The sequence below is a fragment of the Rhea pennata genome, chromosome Z (genome assembly GCF_028389875.1).
Source record: "Rhea pennata isolate bPtePen1 chromosome Z, bPtePen1.pri, whole genome shotgun sequence".
In the NCBI taxonomy this organism is placed as follows: domain Eukaryota; kingdom Metazoa; phylum Chordata; class Aves; order Rheiformes; family Rheidae; genus Rhea; species Rhea pennata.
Window position 1 is genome coordinate 26158746 of NC_084702.1, and position 22502 is coordinate 26181247.

The 22502-nt window shown below is 37.9% G+C and overlaps 1 protein-coding gene across 1 annotated transcript; it reads right to left on the minus strand.

Moving 5' to 3' along the window:
- Positions 1-1360: 1360 nt before the first annotated feature.
- RFK (riboflavin kinase) lies at positions 1361-11175 on the minus strand. The gene is made up of 4 exons (XM_062600194.1): positions 11006-11175; positions 9306-9457; positions 8040-8142; positions 1361-7297 (listed from the first exon to the last, which is right to left on the minus strand). The coding sequence occupies exons 1-4, from the start codon at positions 11085-11087 to the stop codon at positions 7167-7169; spliced, it is 468 nt and encodes a 155-aa protein (XP_062456178.1). The 5' UTR covers positions 11088-11175; the 3' UTR covers positions 1361-7166.
- Positions 11176-22502: the final 11327 nt, after the last annotated feature.

Below are 22502 nucleotides of genomic sequence, written 5' to 3' on the forward strand. Positions count from 1 at the left end.
ACCTCACCAGGGCTGCGTAGAGGGGCAGGATCACCTCCCTCCACCTGCTGGCAACACTCTTCCTAACGCACCCCAGGAGACCATTGGCCTTACTGGCCACAAGGGCACATTGCTGGCTCATGGTCAACTTGTCATCCACCAGCACTCCCAGCTCCTTCTCTGCAGAGCTGCTCTCAGCAGGTCAGCCCCCAGACTGCACTGGTGCCCAGGGTTATTTCTCCCTAGGTGCAGGACCCTGCACTTGCCCTTGTTGAACCTCAGGAGGTTCCTCTCTGCCCAGCTCTCCAGGTCTCTCTGCATGACAGCACAGCACTCAGGTGTATCAGCCACTCCTCCCAGCTTGGTCTCATCAGCCAACTTGCTGAGGAGGCACTCTGTCCCCTCATCCAGGTCAATGATGAAGTAGTTGAACAGGATGGGAGCGAGTCCTGAGCCCTGGGGGACGGCACTAGCCACAGGCCTCCAACTGGACTCCATGCCACTGACGACGACCCTCTGAGCTCTGCCTTTCAGCCAGTTCTCAATCCACCTCACTGCCCACTCATCTCACCCACACTTCCTGAGCTTCTCTGGGAGGATGTTATGGGAGACAGTGTCCAAAGCCTTGCTGAAGTCAAGGGACACAATGTCCACTGCTCTGCCCTCATCTACCCAGCCAGTCCTTCCACCACAGAAGGCGATCAGATTGGTTAAGCAGGATTTCCCCTTGGTGAATCCATGCTGGCTACTCCTGATCACCTTCTTTTCCTTCATATGCCTGGAGATGACATCCACAATGAGCTGTTCCATCACCTTTCCAGGGATGGAGGTGAGGCTGACCGGCCTGTAGTTGCCTGGGTCCTCCTTCTTGCCTTTTTGGAAGACTGGAGTGACACTGGCTTTCTTCCAGTCCTCAGGCACCTCTCCAGTTCTCCATGACTTTTCAAAGATGATGGAAAGCGGCCTGGCAACAACATCTGCCAGTTCCCTCAGTACCCGTGGGTGCATCCCATCCAGGCCCATGGATTTGTGGATGTCAAACCCATCCATCAAATTGAATCCCATGGGGATAGGGGAAGGTCAGAAAGGTATCCTTCTTTCAGCAGGTAGACCAATGTTACCTACAGAACTTTTAACCTTCCCTACAACTTCATATGGACATATGCAGTTCCAAGTCTGAATTTCGGAGTAACCAGATGTGCAACCTGATGAGGAACAGACAGATGTTCTAACAGTTCAGAAGGATTAATAGATCCTTCTATTCCTTCTGTTTTCAAAAGTTTTTTCCACTTTTTTTTTTTTAGGGGCAGTAATTAGTATGTATACATGGCAATACCAAAGATTAGACGTCAAGGTTTAAAAACTCATTTCCAGTCCTGAATCTATTTAATATACAAAATATTTTAATAGTAACATTACCTTTTCAAGAATGTACAGATAATTACATGATCTATCACATTTACAATCAAGCAGCAGATGACAAGATTCTGGCTGGGTAACACACACTTGCAATGAACTAGCCAAATTAGAGATATTAAAAACAAAAATTAATACTAGATATCATACACACATGTACCTTCTGCTGTCCTTCCAACATACATATGTTCTTTTATTTATTGTTTCCTACTGTTTAGAAATATTAAGGGAGTAGCTTAACACATGTCTACAGGCAGATTTAAACAAAATCTCTAGTTTTATTAATGGTGAACATGACAAGATAAAGTTTTTCCCTTAGAAATGTTTTTTATGGTTCCCCCCCCCATCATTGTCTCTTTTCTGAAGGTTTAAACAGAAGGAAGAACTATTCGGACCTTAACCAAGGAAACAGATGCACTAATTTTTTTTCTTATCATGATTTAGCAAATTTATATTACACACTTAACTGCACAGTAAAAATGAAGTATTCTTTCACTTATATTAGCTATTCAGCATATAAATAAGCATATTTTCTTTTTCAGGAAGAGTTCAGGTTCTACATTTATCTAACATCCATTATTTTAATAGTTCTTGCTCAGTTTTTTTCCCCTCATGTAACTCTATCCTTTCTCACTGCATATACCATCCAAAACCTCATCGAAGTATTCTGCTCTATGCTTTCTCCTCTTTCATGTCACTTGATATCATCTTCATTACCCATTTTTCTTTCTTTGTTCTGTATGCCTAAATACACTTAATTTCCTCACTTAGGTGTCTCACCTTTAGGAAACAAAAAGTCACATAAAAATCTTATCATTACCTTGAATCCTGCCTTCTACTTTCACTGACAATACTGTGGAAAAAAAAAACTAAATGCAAATTTAAGAAACCTAAGAACAAAACATAACATCAAAAAAAAAAAAAAAATAAAAAAAAAAAAATAAAAAAAGCAGTTAGCTCTCCCCAGCCACCAGCAAGAAACAAAAATTCCCAAACAATAAAAATCACTACCCATAAGCTATATAATTATATAATTATATATAATTAATAACTGCCATTGGTAGCCATGTTTATAAAGCTTCAGGCTGCTTAAAAATCAAAATGGGCCATAAATCCATCCAAGTTTGCCCCTGGAATAATTAATAATTCAAATTTTCTAACCAATACACTAGGAAGTATTGCATTCTATTCATTGGGTGTTTCTCAACTCCCTTCAGAAAAATACAAACAAAAGAAGAAAAAAAAAATATAGCTCTAGATAGAGCACATTTATTACAAAATAAATCTGAAGAGAATTTGATATTTTAATCCCAGAAAACTCACATAAAATCTGGATGCTTGGAAATTATAGGGCCAAGTACTAAATAAAATTCTAAACAACATAAAGGATTGAGGATTTTTTAATTTTAAATCCACGCCTCTAGTCTGGATGCTGCGGTGTTAGAACCACAATCTGATGGACATCAGACTATACCAGTAAATCCAGTGCACCTTACACAGAAAGCAAGCCCTATGACATATCCACAACACCGCAATATTTTACAGTCTTTCCTGATGCAACTTCAGTGGCATTATACAGAAAGCTACATATAAAGAGTTGCCAAGTGTGAAAGTACAAGAGGAGCTTTTGCCTTTCTGAAGAGGCCTGTGCCAGATAGATTAGTTTGCTTTAAGATACAGGTTTGATTCCCCTTCAGCAGCAACAGAGGAATCTTCACCATGACCTAAATGAATGCTTTAACAACTGAATGAGAACATTAGGAAAGCAGGCAGCTTCCTCCATCTGACTTCTCAAAGAAGCAAAAAGTTTTAAAAAGCTTTGAAAGAAAGTATAAATAGGAATTATTGAACAGCAACATTGGCAATAAGCTTGACTGTAACAAACGAAGTGGTGATTCTCACAAAATAAACTATTTCCAAGAATTGCTAAGACAGACTAATAAGTCCAAGACAGAACAAAAATTTAAAAGGACACCTTACACCATCTCTACAGATTGCTCTAGAAATAGCATTTTCAGAAAGAGATGCTGTGTGTCAAAATATGAAAAACATTAGGAATTCTTCCTCAGCAAACTTTCAGAATTCACCTATTGCAGCTTTGAGATTATTATATTTACTCACAGCTATTAAATTTATGCTTATATCTATTTAAAAGAAAGAATTTTCGTCTCCTTTGTCTCAGGACTGCTCTCAACAAAATGTCAGATGAGACTGCAAAACAGCTGTAAATGCATTTATGCAGGCTTCAAGTTTTAGTGTTTCATATAGTTTTTGAGAAAGTTAGATTACATACAGAGGGATCCCGCCTCAAAGTAAGAATACCAATTGAATAAAGGTTCCATGTCTGTTCCTACCAAGGCTACCAATTCAGAAAGTAACTAGCCATACAAGAAGCCAGTGTGAATAACTATTCCAGACGATTTTTCTGTGCAGATTAAGCCATAAGTTTTTCTGTATACAAAGGCATGCTTAGTTTTAACATCCCCTAAGCATATATTCTGCAGGCTATTAGGACATCAGGTAGTTCAGTACCACAGTTATCAAATAAGACTGTTTTTGACTACAAGTTTTTTGGAAAAAAAAATTCTTATGCAGATATTCTCACGTTGTCAACAAACTTCATTTCGTAATAGTAATAGACCTGAAAAGGAGGCAGGCAATTTAAATTTAGATAAACCTGTATCTTTTTTTTTTTTTTAGAATTTGAAACTATGGAAATACTTATATTTTTCAGACTTCAACATTTCAGTGGTCCTCCAGTTTAGGTGAAGCAAGATATGAAACCCCTTTATGCCTCACTTGCTGTTTGTAGTGTCTTGCATGTAAACAAGTGCAAATACGTACAGTTATCTCTGTGACTCAAATACTGTGGCACTAAGTTTATAACATGAAGAACAGAAATCTTCCTTCCTGAACCTGACAGAAATTTATGCAGAGTAATGAAAGAAATCCACAGTACATCTTTCAGAGTATGCTAAGGAATATGCAAACACATATTACATACAATCAATCAGAAAAACTTATGATGAATAAAATTCTAACTTTCTTAGTTACATTTCATTTATTAATGGTACAGTGCAGCAACATTAATTGAAATAAATAGTTATTTGTAAATAATAAAAAAATATAAACCTTCATAAAGTTTATACTGCGCTAGGCACTATGTACTGAATTTAAATAATTGATATACAATATTTTATCTTAAATAACATGCATGGATAGGTACACTCAGCCAAATGAACATAATTACATTTTCTCTAACTTGAAGACAAACATACAAAGAGCTGTTTATTAGTTCACTGTAACCATACTTCACACTTCAGGTGAGAGCTGTTAGCAAACTAATAGGTTTTCAAGTTTTCCCTTCACCACCGTTCTCTATGCTTGGCACAGTGGCTCAATAATGAAATCAGTACTGGATAGTAGCATTCATCAGCAGTTACGGAAAAGCACTACTCAAACAACCAGCCTAAGGCACCATGGTTTCCACAGCAGACACATGAAATCACCAACCAAAAATTAATTTTAAAGAAGGCTATCAGAGTTTAGTCATAATACCATGATAAATAAAGTTTTATACTTCAAATATGTTCTTGGTAACATATTTTGCCAATTACTGCTTCTATTATTTGGCCTACCAAAAAAGTAAAATGTATATAAGATTGACATTGTTACAAACTCAAAAATACCTCAGCTCTTCATACTGAGTGGAAAAGTCCTTCATCCCTCCATTTTAAAATGGAAAAAATCCAACTGTTTACTCTTACAAGATAATTATTGTACAGATTTTTAGAATACAATTTCCAACATATTATAAAGTCCACTAAATCACTTAAGACAGTTTTTTTTTAAACAGCAGTAAGTTATTTTTTTTTCTTAATATTCTCCTACTAGGAAGGCAGAATTGTGCTGAAAACATTCAGGAAACTCTTAGGACAAAACTGTCAGCAACTTTGGAGAGTTAGATATATAAACCTTAGGTACAGAGGTCAAAATGCTGTTTATTCTAACCAGTGCTTATGTAGAAATCACTCCCTCCCTGCTCAAGATCTGCATTCATGTTATTCTTGTCATCAATAGAATACATGAGCAACTTGTTTGAATGATCTCAAGTTTCTGCTGAAGTCCTACACAGCCAATCAAGGTCTTTTCTCTAATAAAGCCGCTTGGTACTGGCTTAGTTAGAGCAATATGAAGCTGAACTAGAAGCTTGACATCTCGACAGCACCTGCCACAGATAAGAACCAGAAGGCTACTTTCTCACAACTCTCTTAAACCTTGAAACCAAATTATAGGTCAAAATGGGATGCGAATGGGAGGAAATACATGAAGTTGCACTACAGAGACTGTGCATTCCCAAACTGCATGCAAAAGTTCAGCTACAACTGCAGTTCAGATACATCCACAGAACTGTCTGAGTTTCAGAAAGAGATGCTTCCACATCACAAGCCCACATTAAGATAATATGAGCACAACAAAGTCACTGCAGCTCACTTTCTCATTTTCCCCTCACTGAGTAGGGGACAGACAATTTAAGGAGGAACAGGGCAGGGGAAAAAAAAGAAGATTCAGAATCACACATTAGGTATACATTTCAGAGATATTTTCCTAATTGCTATCAACTTTGACAACATACCCTCCATTTATCCATGCATACCTTCCAGAATCAGAAAGATTGCAGTTACTTGTTATTATTACTTAATAGCTACCACAGAGCTGATACATGATTATTCCAAGAACTGCAAAAAGCTTTCACTTGTATACTAATTTAATTGGTCAGCCTAAAACTTGGCTCTTACCTGCACTTGGTGCATAGGGTTGAGGGGATTCTTTTCTGCCTTACATTCGAACTTCAGCCTTGAAGTCAGTCCTTCTATCGCCAGTATGGTGAACAACCCATAGGTTATCCTCATCTCTCTGAGACGAGGCTATATATAAGTTTGCCTCTGGTTACTTTTTATTCCTTAGGACCCAAAGGGTATAAGTCTTGTTATATTGGTTCTGCACTACTTTGGCCTGAACAGTACATCAACTTTCACCCTGTCATTCATTTCCCAAATTTTAGGGAAACACTTCCTTAGAAGTAAACTCAGCAGCTCATACACTGTCATACATGCAAGCAACTAGGCAGAAGCGTCTATCTCTGACTCCAGTAACTCAGTCAATGAGTAACAGTGATTAGGTCTAATTCAAATAAACTCACAATAAATAGTTTCACTTAAAATGCCAGCTTCCACCGCAATGGTTGTATAGTATATCAAAACTAAGAAATAGAGTCAATTATTCTTGTTTCTGTTACCTAAATATTGGCTTCCTGCACCACAGGTAAATTTTTAACTCAATCAGTATCAAAATTTTCTAAGCTGCTAGCTATAATCCAGATGCAAGAATGATAAAACTGAGAAAAGAGTTTGGAGTAACATTTTGTATGTTAGTAACAGATATTCTTCACTTAAGTATTTAACTTTCCACACCGTGGGAGCAGAAGAGGTACAATTAACTTTGGTCAAGTTCTGTATGTGCTAAGTTCACTATGCAACTGACAACTTCAGGAGTCACAATTTCATCTCTAAGGACCTAAAACAGCCTTCTACTCCTTTTGCATGACTGGTTTAATGATCAATTAACAAAAACTTAAATCATCTTGCTTTGGTTTTACAGTGTTCAGTTCCAACCTCAATTACCTAAACAGGTATGTGACAATTAGTACCTACAAAAGCAGTGCAAAGAAAAGAGCTTCATGAGAAAAAAAAATTAATGAAGAGCTTTGCTTAATGGCTGTTTACTATTTTGCCTTCTGGCATATGAAAGAAGTTGTCTTCTTTGAGTTTAAGATGTTCTGGTAAATCCAGTTGTCTTTCTGCTTCTTCAATGTCTTCCTGAATTGCTGAAATAAGTGCCTCTATAAAACAGAAATAAGAATAGGGGTATTTAAAACCTGAATTCTGAACACACACAGCAAGGGAATATAAAGCATACCACAGAACACTAGAAAACTATCACAAAAATCACAATAAAAATTACTACAAAACTTGAAAGGCAAAATTCTCTGCAAAACAAATGAGCATCAGCATTATTACATTTGTAATTACATTTTGCACCAAAAAAAGTGTCAGGTTTGATTTATATGGACAATTTTCCAAGTCTTAGTTTACTATTTCTATTGACATTAATACCTTAAGAAGTTCACTTTCTAAAGTACAATTTGGAAAAAATAAACTACCGTAAGTTCTGAAACAAAGAAATTAAAATGCCCTCTTTTTAAATGTCAGAGTTACATTTTTCATGGCTGTAAGTGCTATCCTTTTCTTGTTCCAAACAACATTTTAGCAAAAAATAAAATAAAATTAAATAGAATATCACAAATTATTTCAAGTATAAGAGCTGTATTTAAAAAAATATATATTTTTATGATATGCTCATGTTTTTAAAAATATTCCTCAGATGCAACAACACAATTTTTAGATTCAAACAAGCACATACTGTTACACCGAAGTAATTTTTAGGCTGAGGTAAATAAGTACCAAAGATGTGGGGTTTTGTTGATGAAGAGAGAGAGAGAGAGAGTGTGACAACACAATACTTCCAATATGTGAGAATAAGACAAATAAGAGACTGGTTTAAGGGATATCTGCAATACTGACCTAAAGAATCAAAGTTTTTTTCTGGTCGAATATATCCTGTAATGACTATACTAAGAATTTCTCCATAAAAATCATCTTCGAAAGTGTGGATTATGTGCGTTTCCTAAAGGAAGAGAAATAAAGTTGCATTTATTATGAGCAATTTTGAGTTATTTCCCTTGTTCCAAGGATGGTTCAGCAAATATCCCCAATTCAAATCTTCCCTAATGTGTATCAAGAAAAATGAGACAATTTAACATGTATCATGCAAGACTAATAGGCTAGATCTTTTGCTTAGGTTAAGAGAGAAAATTGCTTATGTTAGCAGACAGCAGCAGAGAGAACTGTATTTTGCATGCAGTTTAAGAAAAATTACTCACTTAAGAGTGTTCTAATAGGCAGGGGGAAAAAAAGTGATTCTCAAGAAGAAACTTCACCACCACTTATCTCAGAGGCACGATTTCCAGGGCAGCAAATTACAAGTAGAACATAGATTTGTTCAGTCATTAAGTTGGTGAGTCCACATAACTGTAATGATTTTGATTGAAATAGCTGGTTTAAAGAGAGCTTTTATAACTAGAACATGTTGGAATGGAATGAGAAAATTCTAAAAGGAGTGAAGGTAGCTATCATAGAGACAGAGATTCATGCCCAAATAAAAGGGTTTCTAAGTATCAACAATTAACACACAATTCTGCAAGACTGGGAAAAAGCACCAGAACCTGATAGCAAGAAAAATACAGCTGTCTCAGCTCAAGATTTTGAATCCTCTGACTTGTTGTTTACTTTTCAGATATTAATTCTATATATCAAACCACAGCATCACATGTATGCATTCCATCATTTCAGAGAAGAATGAAAAAGCATTACAAATTAAGATGCCCCAATATCTCCCATTTTAAATGTAGATGACAGATTGTAGAGTATGAAAGGTTAGTATGTTCAAGTTCATAACCAGTAAATTCCATATAACTACATAAACATAAGCTTCATGGATATAAGCATCATAAGCATTTCAGAAATAAAATTATTATTTTTTTTTTATTTGAGGTGAATTTATTTAATGATGGAAGATAAAGCAAATACATTTTACTTATCTATAGCTGTATGTTCTCTGGCTACTGAGACCATTCTCAGAATACAAACATATGAGATGGATACAAAATACATTCCTAATACCAAATTGGATTTCTAGATTTCATTTATGGATCAAACTCTGCTCACCTTACTCAAAGCAGGCATTTGGCTTATTTAGTACAATGAAACCACACAAAGCAAAATTCTTACCACTGATTTCTTAACATTCTTAAAGAAAGGATTCCATCCTATGCTCAAAACCATTTTATGCACATCTCCATTTCCAACACAGGCCCATCCATAGTATATACCAGTAGAGATATCAGATGGAAAGCTTTCGACTACTTGCTCAGAAAAGTTAGCTGTAAAAATTTTAGAAAGTGTACATTTGTAAGTCAAAGGCATCACAGAATTTTTAAACACTTAAAAGCCAAGATATGCCTATATGCTACTTAAAAACAGAACACTGATGATGATCATAATGATACAATGTGCCATTTGGTAAACCGTAAACTATAAAACGGCATCACAGAATGTAATCTGTAACAGTTAAAATTAATAAACTCAGGTAAAATATTCAGTCTGAACGCATTTCACTATTACAATATTTTCTACAGCTCTAATATGGTCAAAGAAGGAAGAATCAAGTTTATTCTGCTTACAGAAAATCATCTTAAAACTATTTAAGTATTAGTAAAATAATTATTTATTAAATTATGCACAAATAAGTTATGATTGTCATGAATGTTTACACATGTTGCCTTTCAGAGTTATCTATATTTGGAAATTCCTGTGTTTTTTCTGTTTATAAGAAAACTATGTATTTTAAGTAAAGTACATCCTGTTCTGCCTGAGGGGAATGAACCTAAGCTTGTCCCAGAACAACTATCCTACTTTAGCTTCTAACATGCACAGATCTACTCATGTAATTTTTCTAGCTGATTTGACAGAAATAATAGTTTAATTTTTATCATAGATCACAAGTAATTCTCTCTCACACCTCCCTGATATCACTAAATTTGTATTAATAGATAGTTTTAAATCCAATATCTTAATATTTGTCTTAGGAGATTTTCTTTTCTACTAGAAATGGTGCAACATGCCTGCTGTCTGCAGTGTCACTTTAAAACAGGCTGAATTTCATTTGAATTATACTTCTGTCTTTATTTAGACAAGTGAAATAGAGAAGGGCAATGGGAAAATATACTTTTTTACGCAGCTCCAACTACTCTGCCTTTTAGCCTCCACATTATTGCCTTTGCATCTCATTCTGAACAGCAATTGCTAATGCCTTTCTTGTCCTCAGCCAAGGCATGACAAGTTTGCAAGAATGACTATTTCCAAGCTTCCATATTACAACACAGTGGGGGTGATCACCTTCCAGCATCCCACATATCATCGTGATCATCATCAGACATACGATTCAACTAACAAAAATAGAGAAAGAAAACATTAAATAGACTGGTGAAAAAATATCACAAAAGAGGAAAAAAAACTATAAGCATAAAACAAAAAAAGCTGTCAGAAAAAAAGGGGGGGAAGCGTCTAATCCTGAAAAAGTTAAGACTATTCATAGAAAGAGCAAGTCATGCCATTAGCATAATTGTGCAAGGCAGCCGGCCATCTCCAGAACCTACGAGGCAGTTCACTCGGTTCCACCGAGCAGGCGTTAGTTTCCCACCCGCAACCGAACTCCCGCTCTTGTTACCCAACAGGAGAGCCGGGCGCCGCCGCCCGCTGCGCAGCGCGGCCGCCGCGCCCCTGAGCAGGGCTCCCTCCCGGTGGCCTCTGCACAACAGGCTCCCACAGCCCAACCAGACGCGAGGCGGGGTCGCGCCCGCCGAAGCGCGCCAGGCGGGTCGGGGCCCGGCGCAGGCACGCTCGCACCCAGGCCCTCCGGAGCCGCTCACCCGTGGGGATGCCCAGCTCCTTGGACCCTCTGCCGAAGCCCTTCACCACCTCGCCGCGGCAGAAGTACGGCAGGTGCCTCATGGCGGCCGGGGAGCGACGGCGACCGTTGGCGGGGGCGCGCGCGCGGCGGCCGAGCACGAGGAGCTCCGGGCGCGCGGCCCAGCCAGGCGCAACGGCGCCGCAAAGCTGCTTCCCGGCCGCCGCGCAACGCTCACTTCCGCCTCGCCCCGGGCACCACCAACAGGCGAAGGCGGGGGGGGGAGGCAACACGCAGCGCGCTCCACCTCCCGGTTCATAGAACGCTCGGGCAGACCCCTGCCTCCCCTCAAGAATGAGCTCGCCCGGGCTCCCTCCCCACCCCGGGAGGCGGGGGGGCCCTACGCGCAGGCGCAGTCACGCCCCATAGCAACGACGGTGGCCATTGGCGGGGCCGCGGTCGGCCGGTGCCGCGTGTTGTGCGCGGCCGCTCCGGCTCCTCGGGGAAAGAGGACGGCCCGTGTCGCCGCCGCTTGATACCTGGGCTCTCATTGGCTGAGGCCTCGCTCCCGCCCCTGCGCCGGGTCTACAGCGGCTGCCAGACGCGGCGCCTGGACCCGGCTGAGGCGGGCGGCCGTTGGCGGGCGGCCGTTGGCCCGGCCGGCGCGTGTGGCGACGTCCCTCCCTGCGGGCAAAGGCCGCGGAAGTTCCCACTATCCCCCGCTGGGGTTCAGCGCCGAGAGAAAAACGGGCTCTTTGAAATACTCCGCTATGTTTTTTTCCCGCTCCTTCGCGTTGCGAGCTGCCGGTGAACCACCAGGCTGCGGTAGTCGAAGCAGATGCAGTCTATCTACAGTAGAGTGCGCAACCCGGCGCCCAGGGTGGCTTGCTGCACAAAACAAGGCGCTTGCAAGAGTACGGCTCGCTCGTGGTAACCAGATCTGCACGCTGGAATGGGTGATTTGGTTTGGTAGCTCGAGCAACAGAATCTTCCAAAATGATTCAGGTAATAGTGCGCACAATAAATCTTAGTTGTTAAGCTTACAGGAATGTCCATGATTCCCAGTCACACACTCCATTAGACCTTGTGCTCAGGGAGTGACAAGTTCTGACCATTCCAGTAGTTTCATGCAACAAAAACGTTACCCTCAGCAACAACTAATCAAGGTGACTTGAGTGTCAGTTGCCACACATTGCTTTCCATTTTTAAACTTTTTCAATGTGACAGGTTACCCCTTGCACACTGCACCCATACAGAAAACTTATTAAAAGTTGTTTTTAATCCTCAGCCACACTTAAAGTCTCCTTTTATGTTATTGATCCTGGCTGTACAGGGATTTCCTTCAGAAAAATGCAGGGCTTCAAAAAGGAAAATGAAGGGCTGCTCTGCATTTCCCTCTCTCATTTCCTGTTTCCAGCTGCTTTTCAAGTTATAACAGTGTTTTTAAATCTCTTACACAGTCAGCTTACTAGCAATCTTTTTCATGGACCTGATCCTGCTCAAATAAATAAGAGTTTGCAAGGGTGCCATTAAAAATAGCAGTATTAAGTATGATATATGTACACATTCAACCTTCAGTACATATCGGACAGCCAAAACTATATACCAATGAATTTTTTTTTTGGGGGGGGAACGTCTTATTCAGGACTACAGTGCATGTAAGACTATTTTTATATAAATAAATATATTGAAATGCCACCAAAGTCCTTGAACTGCATTTCAAATCATTTCCAATTTTTCTTCCGTTGAACTGAGTTGCTAGTTTTACCAATTCGATATAACTAGTTAAAAAAATGTTTCAGGAGTTAGGTTCTACTTTTATTAGTCATTTTTTTAATGGGGAAAAGCAGTCTATGTACCTATGATTTGTGCTCAGATCAAACTGCAATCCAGGTTGCTGTGAACCCTAACTCATTTTAATTATGGGAGCTGTGTTGAAACACTGATTGATATGGCATACTACAAAACACTGACTGCATGGGAGCTGTGAGTAGAAATTATTTTATAGGATAAGGCCAAAAAACTTTAGAAAGTATGGTTTCTACTCCAAATTTACCCCCTTCCTTTTTCTTTTTTATCTGAGTTCCCCACCATGCTTTTTATGGTAACATCGCTTTAATTTCTTACTTCATTTTGCATAACTTTGACTGAGTTCCAGAATCATTATTTATGTAACTGCAGTTGAACAGAATATCATGGTAGTAATATATATAAAAGAAGGAAAAAATGGGGAAAAAAACTCCAAATATGCTATTGCTTTATACATTCTATTCTAGGGTCTGACAACCTATGCAAAGCAGTATTTAAAAAAGTGTTTTCTAGTGAGTGATACTTGGTAACAGAATTATCTTGGACATGAAGTCCAAATCCTGAGGTTGTTACTTAGTTGCCTAAGGACAGACAATGAGGTCCACAGTCTGTGGAATTTTTAGTTTATTTCAGCTAAAGAGCAACAATGCAAACATGAAGCAGATACATTTATGTTGGTCAGAATATGTTTCTCCCTGCTCATAATGAATTATACATCTACTTACTATTTGTATTAAGTAGGTCTTCATTTGTGTTCTTCTTTTTTTAATGACTACATCTTTTCAGAATACATTTTGATGTTCTTGTGATATCCACAAGATGGCATTCAGTCCCTTTTTCAGTATCTGCAGGTGTGGGCATAGGATTTAGTCCTACCTCAGAACAGACCTTGAGAAGTATTAAGTCAAGGAAGTGTTTGTTTAAGAACTATACTGCAAGTAATTTTGCAGAAGTCTAACTAATGACTGATATCATTCTGTCAAATAGTTGTTATCTTAGTCCTTCTTTTCAGTCTTTGTGATGGATTGCTGTGATCTTACTAAAACTTAACCCATCGTTGATATCAGACTTTTTTTTTTTTTTTTTTTTTTTTTTTTTTTTTGTTACTAATTATACCTATTCAGATTGGAGGGGAGATTGTGCATAAGCTGATAATTATCTGTTTTGAAATTTAGTAGAGTTGGAAGACATGTTTCTTCAGAAGGTATAATCAAATTTTACTCATGAACATGTCTGCTAACATCTGTCAGCACAGAGAATAGCAGATTAATTGTTCAAACCTGCAATAAGAAAACTCAGGCACTATTTCAGGCAGCTAAAAAGAAAATCTGTGCTTATGCTGCATTTTGTACAGCCATTATTGTCAGTGAAATGTTTTAAATATTTTTCTAGTATGTGTAAAGACTTAGAAACCAGAACACCAAAACCAGAGTAAATATTGTGTCATCTGTGCAGGCCCTATGTCAGGTTACCCAATCCATTGTCATCCTATATTTAATGTAATGGGGGACATACTTCATTCATTTGGTTTTGTAATAAAGCATATGTATCACAACTTCAGGGCAGAGCCCTTGTCCCCTGCTGTCATATTGTAAATGAATGCATTCTTAGGCATAGCTTAAGGTAAGATCAGGAATATCTTGTTTTCTGCATATAAGACTGAGAAAAATAGCAATGAAATGTCTTGTGGATACTGGGATATTTTAGGGTTGTCCTGGTCAAGCTGGAAAGTCTGGTTACACTGGGCTCTGCTGAAATACTCAGGTGGTGACTGAGAGAAAAGGGAGACATGTAATAAAACTAGTAGCATTTTAACCAGCTCATTAGAAGTTTCTGTAGCTGCTATGACAAAACTCTCATTGATTCAGGAGTTCATTCCAAGGACACTCTGGCACTCCTTACTCTTAGTAGGCTGAAGCCAGGTGATGAAATCAAGAATAAAAAGACATATACAAAATAGTCTTGCCAGAAGCTTGCCTAATAAACACACCTGCTTTGAAAGTATTTTTCTGTATTTTGGTCTGAAATAGCAAAACAGGAGCTCAGCTCTTTTTTCTTTATTTTTCTTTTTTTCCTTTTTTTTATTTTTTAATAGTCTGAAATTTTGTTCCATTTGAAAAGACCAAGTTATGCTAGAAAAAATAACTGCAGATTCATAATGTAATTGCTAACAAGACTATTCTATATTACAGTGAAGCAACAGGTACTAGAACATCAGTATACCAAAGCAGAGCTGATTAGCTTCTGATAATTTCTGAAAATTCTAGCATCTACCATTTGCATGATACTAACTAGTATATAATAATGATGCCTGTTTGATTACTGATGGCTACAATTCAGTTATTGCACAAAGATAAACTAAAGCTGTAGTGCTTAACTTTTTGAAAGCTCATGTCAATGTTTTCAAAAGTTACCCTCAGTTTTTGAATCACTATTTCTCTTCTCTCTAGTGCCTTTTCCACCATGTATCTTTAGCTGGCTCCATGAAATATGCACAGCACCGCTTTCAACTACATACACATACTTTATGGTTAACACTTATAATTCTCTATATTTTAAATCTATACCTAGACTGTTTTCCCAAGGAGCTTTTAAAAGTATTTTGCAGGCTTCCCAATTTGACCCTCTTCCAAGAATGGTTGAATAGGTGCCTCAGTTAAATAATAACTCTGTGATCTAACTAGCCCTTATTAGGCTGAATCACAACAATGGCAATTTGTATATCACAAATGTTTTTCCAGATACAGGTGACCCAAATTAAAGTGATGGTGTCCAGCATAACACACATTTTCCTGTGAGCATCATAAAAGCAATTCAAAATTTTGAACGTTTAAATTTCTGATCAGCTATAAAGGAAAGATATATTGCAACCTGATTAATGGTTTGTCACAATCTTCCTACTTTTCTTTGGTAGCACAAGAGATGAGAAATTTAATATGACATGACATCTTGGGCTGCTTCTACACCTAAACATGACTGAATTAGATTGCTATATGCTTGAGAGTCCATGTTCCAAAATATCTTGAATTTCACAAGTGGCACAGACGGCCAGTATGAATCCCAGAATGAAATGGATAAGAGCAAGACTGCAGGGATCTCAGTGAAGTAGGCTGGGAGAAGTTTACTGTGTCATCAGGAGCTGTATGATGCCTTGTGGATGAATAGGAATTAGGGAATTTGGAGACTAGTGTGAAGACATTTCTGACTAGTATTCCTGCAGAAAAAGTATATGAGGAGTTAGGGATAATGGGTTGGGAGAGGCAGTAAGCTCAGATCTGTTAAGAAAACCACAGGCAAATACAGCTGAATGGATAGTGGATTCTTCAGTTCATTGAATATAACAAAACCAGAAATAACTTAATTTCAAATTTTATGAGTCTGATTCATTTCTGATTCTGATGAATAGGAAAGCAAAAAAAAAAAATATATGAAAATGTTTAAATTTTAATAACCTTTTCTGGCCTGGAACTTACTACTGTTTGGCTTTTAATTCATTCTTGTTGCTGCGAAGAAAGAAAGACAAAGATGCTAAAGGCTTACATAACAGGGCAGTCTGTCTTAGCAAAGAATCTGCTAGAAGGGAGGAAGCTTAAATGCGAATGAGTATCGAGATAAAGGCAGCAGATATCTGATGCTTGTGACACCACTTCACGAGTCTGGAAACACCTTGTAAACTAAGCAAGCTTATGAAGTAAGATCTCCAGAGGTCCCTTCCAACCTTACCAATTCTATGATTTTATGATTTGCAGTGCTTGCTCCCAAGCACATGCAGGCCTCTCCTGCATTTATTGCAGCACTACCGTTTATATAGGTCAACCACTCTTTCACTTAACAGTTGTCTTTCTGAAGAGAATTGCTGGATTTTGAAGACAACACCCTAATCACTCCTGTGCAAAACAAGCCTTCGTGAAGCATCCTGTTTATCTGCAGCCACGTATTTTCTTAATACAGGAAATATTTTCATAACTGTGACAGAAGGTGCTAGCCATAATTTCCAATCTCAACCTTTGAGATACCTTCCAGTTATTGTACAAACGGTCATAGTATTGTGCACCAGGCCATCCATGATGACTGAGGGTTGCTCAGGTCTTGCCACCTTTCTAGGGAAAGATTGCCATCACCTAGCCTTGCCAGTAAACACGGCCTGGTGCTGCCCTACCCTTCTGCACAGTAGCCTCCATGCTCGAGCCAATGCTCTATATACAAAAGGTATGTAGAAAAAAGGAAACCAGAATTAATACAATATTGATTTCTCTTATTCGGAGTAGGAGGAAAAAACCTCTAAATTTAAAAGAGGAAGAAAAAATTGTGACTCTGCCTCAAGTGATTCTTCCAAAATTATTTCCTTGCAGCAGTGACACAGCACAGACAGCAGCAATACTGTTGAACAGTTTAATAAACCAGATGCAGTGTAAAAACACATTCTGTTCATCAGATATGGATTTAAACAATTAAATGTTTAAACAAGGTGCATTTCCTCCAAGGTTATTTTTCCCCCATAGACAAAGAAGCAATATTTAGAAACAAAAAGCAAATGAAAGAAGTTATTTTTCTTCACTCAGTTCTTCCCAAATCATTTCCTACACTAATGTAAAACCAAGCAAAACTACAACACATGGCTATGTAACTGCAGAAACACACAAATATGAAAGGACAAAGGTTGTCCTAGGGTCAAAGGTTGCTAACGAAAAACAACAAAACCATTTGTTTCCTGGTCTTTTTGCAACCCATCATGCATTTAGGGTTTGCATCCTGTGATAAGCAATTACCAATCATACTAGTAAATAAGATATTAAAGAAGAAAGTAGCCCTATTGCAATACTTAGGATTGATGTGTTAAACCAGAGTCACTGCTTCATGTAACTCCTTTCCATCTCTCATAGGAGTTCAGACCCTTTCATCATGCTGTCTTCTTTCCTTACAATTTTTTGGCTTTTTACTCAGCACTGTACAACACTGTATTGTATTAATGTACAAATGCAGTAATGATGCATATGCCAAGGAGCTGGATCTAGTGACATGCAAGACCAAACGCAGGGCTGCCACAAGCGTGATGTCTAGTAGGTTATATTCCTACTTGGAAGATGTATTAAATAGTTTTTTGTAACTGAGATAAGAGTCTTATTCCATCCCCTCCTGCATCACCAATTTGTCCAGCAGGGCTCCTCTGAGCACAAGCATTTACACTGTCTTCCACCCTAACAGCAACTGGTTGGTTTCCAGGGGTTCCAGCTTGTGAGATCCTTCCTGGAGGCCAGAACCTAACTGCTGACAGGAGGAGCTAACACCTCACATGACATACATGAGCTGTGACAGATCTGCTCTCCATGCTGCTGCTGGGCCATTTCCTGTCACCATAGGAGTAGCAGGACTTGGGCAGTCTGGATAGTGCAGCTGCTGATGTATGTTGCTGAAGTAGCTACAGTGTGGAGGCACTGTGTGCTTCCCCTTCAATTCTCCCAATTAAGCTACTTTCAGCAGAATTAAATCAGTGACCTTCTTGCTCTCTGAGACTTATAATTAACAATCAGTTCCTTCCCAGAAACAAAACAAACAAAAAAAAATTCAGTATGATGCTCTCGCTCCACATAGTTTTGAGCCATGGAGGCTCAAAACAATACGTCTAATTCAGTAATAGACTCAAGTACAGTTGTTGTATCTAGTTTTTCCATATTATTAATACCACTATTTCCTGCATTTGGATTGTTGATTTTTCCCCAAACTATTTATCTTGACAAAGAAGTACTAGCTGCAACCCATGATTTGTGCTACAAGAAAAGTTGAGCAGAAAGTTCTGTTAAGCCTACTATAACTTTCAGAGCTAACTTTCCATAAAAACTCTGTTTTTCGTAGCTGTCATTAATGCAACATCAGATAGGCTTAATAAAGAAGTGTATTCTTTTTGTTGTTTGTTACCTAAAAATGAATCAGAGGCTAGCAAAATGCCATTGTGAATTATGGGCAACCCCATACCGAGGATATACTAAGGTTGAACAGATATTTTGAGGCATTACAAAATATCTATTCATATATAAGAAAGGACATAATATTCTAAAGTGCTTTCAGTAATCCTTCCTTTCTTCTTTGACAGAAAGAAAAACTAATTAATCTGTGTAGTTTTCAGGCTGATACCTTTTCACATCAGACAAGCAACTCTAGCATTCATTACCCATCCCTAGGATTAACTAGTAAGTAATAAATAATAGAAGAGCAAGCATTAAAACTCTTTTTAGAGAATATTCCCCCCCCTCCCAAAAAAAGGCATTTTTCCTTTTCTTTTAGGGGAAACCAGGCCACAGAATAGAAGTGTAAAAAGATCTGTTTTGAAGTACATGCTCGTTTACTTGCTAAACAGATAATACACTCTTATTGTCTATATCAAACCTGTTAACTGGAATTTAGGTTTCTGAATCTGTTGCCTTTTGGAGGAAATATGTACCACAAGATTCAAAAGTTCAATATACTCTGAAAAATGTTTGATGTGGAGCTGTGAAAGAACACGTGCCAACAGTCAACTGCACCTGTGCTTTGCTAGCCTTTTGGTTCACTGCAGTGCCCAGTTCCCTGGCAGCCCACTCTCCATGTCCGTCCGCAAAATCAAGCTTATACTTTTAATCCTCCAGAAGGTCAAATTAGAAGAAATTTGACCCAACATCAGTCTTAGGACAGTATTCATAAATAAGGCACAAATGTGACTGTGTGGGCTTGTTAGTACTACTGTATCTAGCTTCACCTTAGTAGTACATAAGCCCATGACCTTATTAATTAGCAGAGAGTTCACATACATAAGGTTTGGAATCATAGTTTGTGTCCTCACCCGAACCAGTGAGAACACCCAATGGTGCAAGTTCTGCTCAATGTTAGTGATATTATTAAGTTTGGTATCTCCTATTCACTCTTGGTACAGATGGAAAATGAACAGGGATGAACTCCAGGTAGTTTAGTACTTCTTACAGATCTGAGTTCAGCTTGGACTATGACATTGCTTCCTGCTGTACAGGAATTTAATCAACTGCTCTAATGCTTTTGTTTTAGCTTTCTAGACTTCTGCCAAGGACATGGATTAGTGAACTAAGAGAGGAAAGGCTAACAAAAGACAATTGTTTACCTGAGCACACAAAAAAGCTGCCAAGTTGGTAGCAAATTGTTTATGCCAGTTGACTAGGTTTTGAATGAATGTCCATGCTATGTTTAAACAAAGAAAAGTGAATGTCGATATAGAATTGAAAGGTCTTTCTGTTGCAGCCCTTAGAATATGGCTAAATTAGATAAAAGTCATCTACTTTCTTGGCAAGTACTTCTGCCAACTGTATCTGTATCAGACAGTTCCACTGTCCATAGCTTTTAATAAATTAATAAAACATATCCTGAATACATTCACAACAGTCTCATTTGCCCAGAAACATTTGAATGACCATGAAGGATTTATGATCAGTTCCCAGTTGACACCAGAACAAGTTAAATGATTTGAAACACAGCTCAATGTGTTTCAATGAACATCCCTTACAAGTTGACCAAGGTTGCTTAAACATCAGGGCAAACTCCTGTCTCAGTTACCTCAATTTAAATCCTTATTGGATTTTTTTTAAAATCAGTTGAATTCTAATGGTTTAAATTAAAATGAATGCCACAAAGTTTTACTCTATACTTTTTTTTTCTTCTCAGTGTACTGAAATCCTATCAGTTTTACAAATACCGGTGTGGGCTAGCTGTGAGTGTGTATGTTTGCCAGAAATATGGATTAGATTCTATTTTAAATTAGTGGAATTGTTCTGAAATTTTTAGGAATTCAGATTTTAAGGTAATTATATTCTATTCAGTATTTAGTTGTCATTTTATGTAATGATGCAAAGGAGTATAGCTTTGGGGAGTGATTTTTTATTCAATGAATTTTTATCCTGAATTGATTTCTGAAGAATCATATCTAATATAGAAAAGTAAAAGATTCTGTAGTTCGATCTTCCTTCATTATCAGAAAGCCTCAACATTTTCCAATGAATCACTAAGCAATATAATTAAAGTCTACCACTTCTATCTTTTTTATATACTTCTTAAGAAGCAGTATATGCAATTCAATGTTTTGCTGTGGATAATTGTCTGTTTTTGTTTTGTTTGAGTATAACTGTTGCCACATATTCATAGAATATATATTCATATACTTGTGGTTTGTTCTTTATTTCTGTGAGAATATCAAGCCAATTTCCCAGAAAGTTCTAATTTTCCAAGGATTAATTTCTCCTTAGAAAGTTGCAGTATTATGCCAAAGAAACAAAATGGTTATCACTGTATTTTGTTCTGACCTTCAGGTAAAATTTTATGTGTTCTGGGCCCAGGCCATAAGTAACCTTGAATGTATTTAGTTTGAGCTATTGTTATTATATAGAAGGTGGCTGCAGGAAGCAAAGGTCACAAAAGGTTTGGGCAGTTACGTTAATGAATATTTGTGCAAAATGTTTAATCAGTAAGCCTTAAAGCACTTCACTGAATTTCTCCCTTTATTTCCATTAGAAACTACATAAAAGAGAAAATTTATATATCAGGTATTTTTTCTCCTTAGAAAAAATATTTATGCTCTTCTATTAAAAAGAACATCTTGGAAATGCACTACTTCAACTGCATCACTATAAAGGCTTCTTCATGTTTGCTTAATAAGTGCAATATTTCAGACCAAGATAATCTCATTCATTTCTCATCCTATTTCTGTTTTCATGCTAGAAAATTACAGGCGACAAGTCTTCTAACAATACGGCTTTTTTCAGTTCAGACTATTGAAAGAACAGCGATTTGCTGGAATTATTTTCTCTATTATCTCATATCTAGTGATAGTGCTGTATCCTGTTGCTGTCTGCCTGAATAAAGAGACTCAAGACAACATGGAGAACAAAACATTGTCAAAGACTACTGGACATTTTCTTGGTAATTAAAACCAAATCTATTCATATCCAATCCTGGTCAAAACACTTTTTGTGAACACTATCCTGAGGTACAGACTGGTGCTACTATGACAGATCAAACAACTTTAAGAGTAAACAGAATGTCTAATATATTATTTAAATGAAAATATGTCAGACAGGAAGCTTTTGTGCAGGACAAGGGAGTTATCTTGAGGATGTGTTTCAAATGCTTTACATGACTCTGCTTGAGCACGGAGGTTGGACTAGATGATCTCCAGAGGTCCCTTCCAATGTCAACCATTCTGTGATATCTTTCTATGTAGCTCTTGAGAGAAAGGTGATTCTCTTCAGGATGGCAGTAACCTCACTTTCTAGCAACACTACATAGATGACTTTTTGGTACATGCTAGACAGATGGGACATAAAAACACACCAAAATATTACAGAGATCTTTCTTAGCTAGAGCTGTTTTAGTCTTTCAGGAGTTTACCAGGAATGTGAAGGTCTCTCTGAACTTTTCATGGGGGGAAAGTTTTTTCAAAAGTTCCCTTTTTTTGAGAATTGAAAATCCTTTCAGAGAACAAATGTGATCTTGAGCTATTAAAGTTTGATGGTGAGAACACTGACAGCAAGAAATGAAACCTTTTCTTTCCCTCAAGCTTCTTACTCATAGCTCATTGTTAAGGGGTAAATTCTTCTTGGTTTTTTTGAATACTTAGCTCTGCCTTAAAATATCACCATCTATGAACACCATATGGTAAGAGCTGGCATAGGAAAACTTTAAAAAGGAGCATTAAAAAGGAAAGCATTACAGAG

Excerpts from the sequence above, each read along its gene's own strand:
- RFK (XM_062600194.1), bottom strand. The coding sequence starts at position 11,087 with ATGAGGCACCTGCCGTACTTCTGCCGCGGCGAGGTGGTGAAGGGCTTC. Across the intron at positions 9,458-11,005 it reads GGAGCTGGGCATCCCCACGG|CTAACTTTTCTGAGCAAGTA; the intron begins GTGAGCGGCTCC and ends AAATTTTTACAG. Across the intron at positions 8,143-9,305 it reads AGAATGTTAAGAAATCAGTG|GAAACGCACATAATCCACAC; the intron begins GTAAGAATTTTG and ends CTCTTCCTTTAG.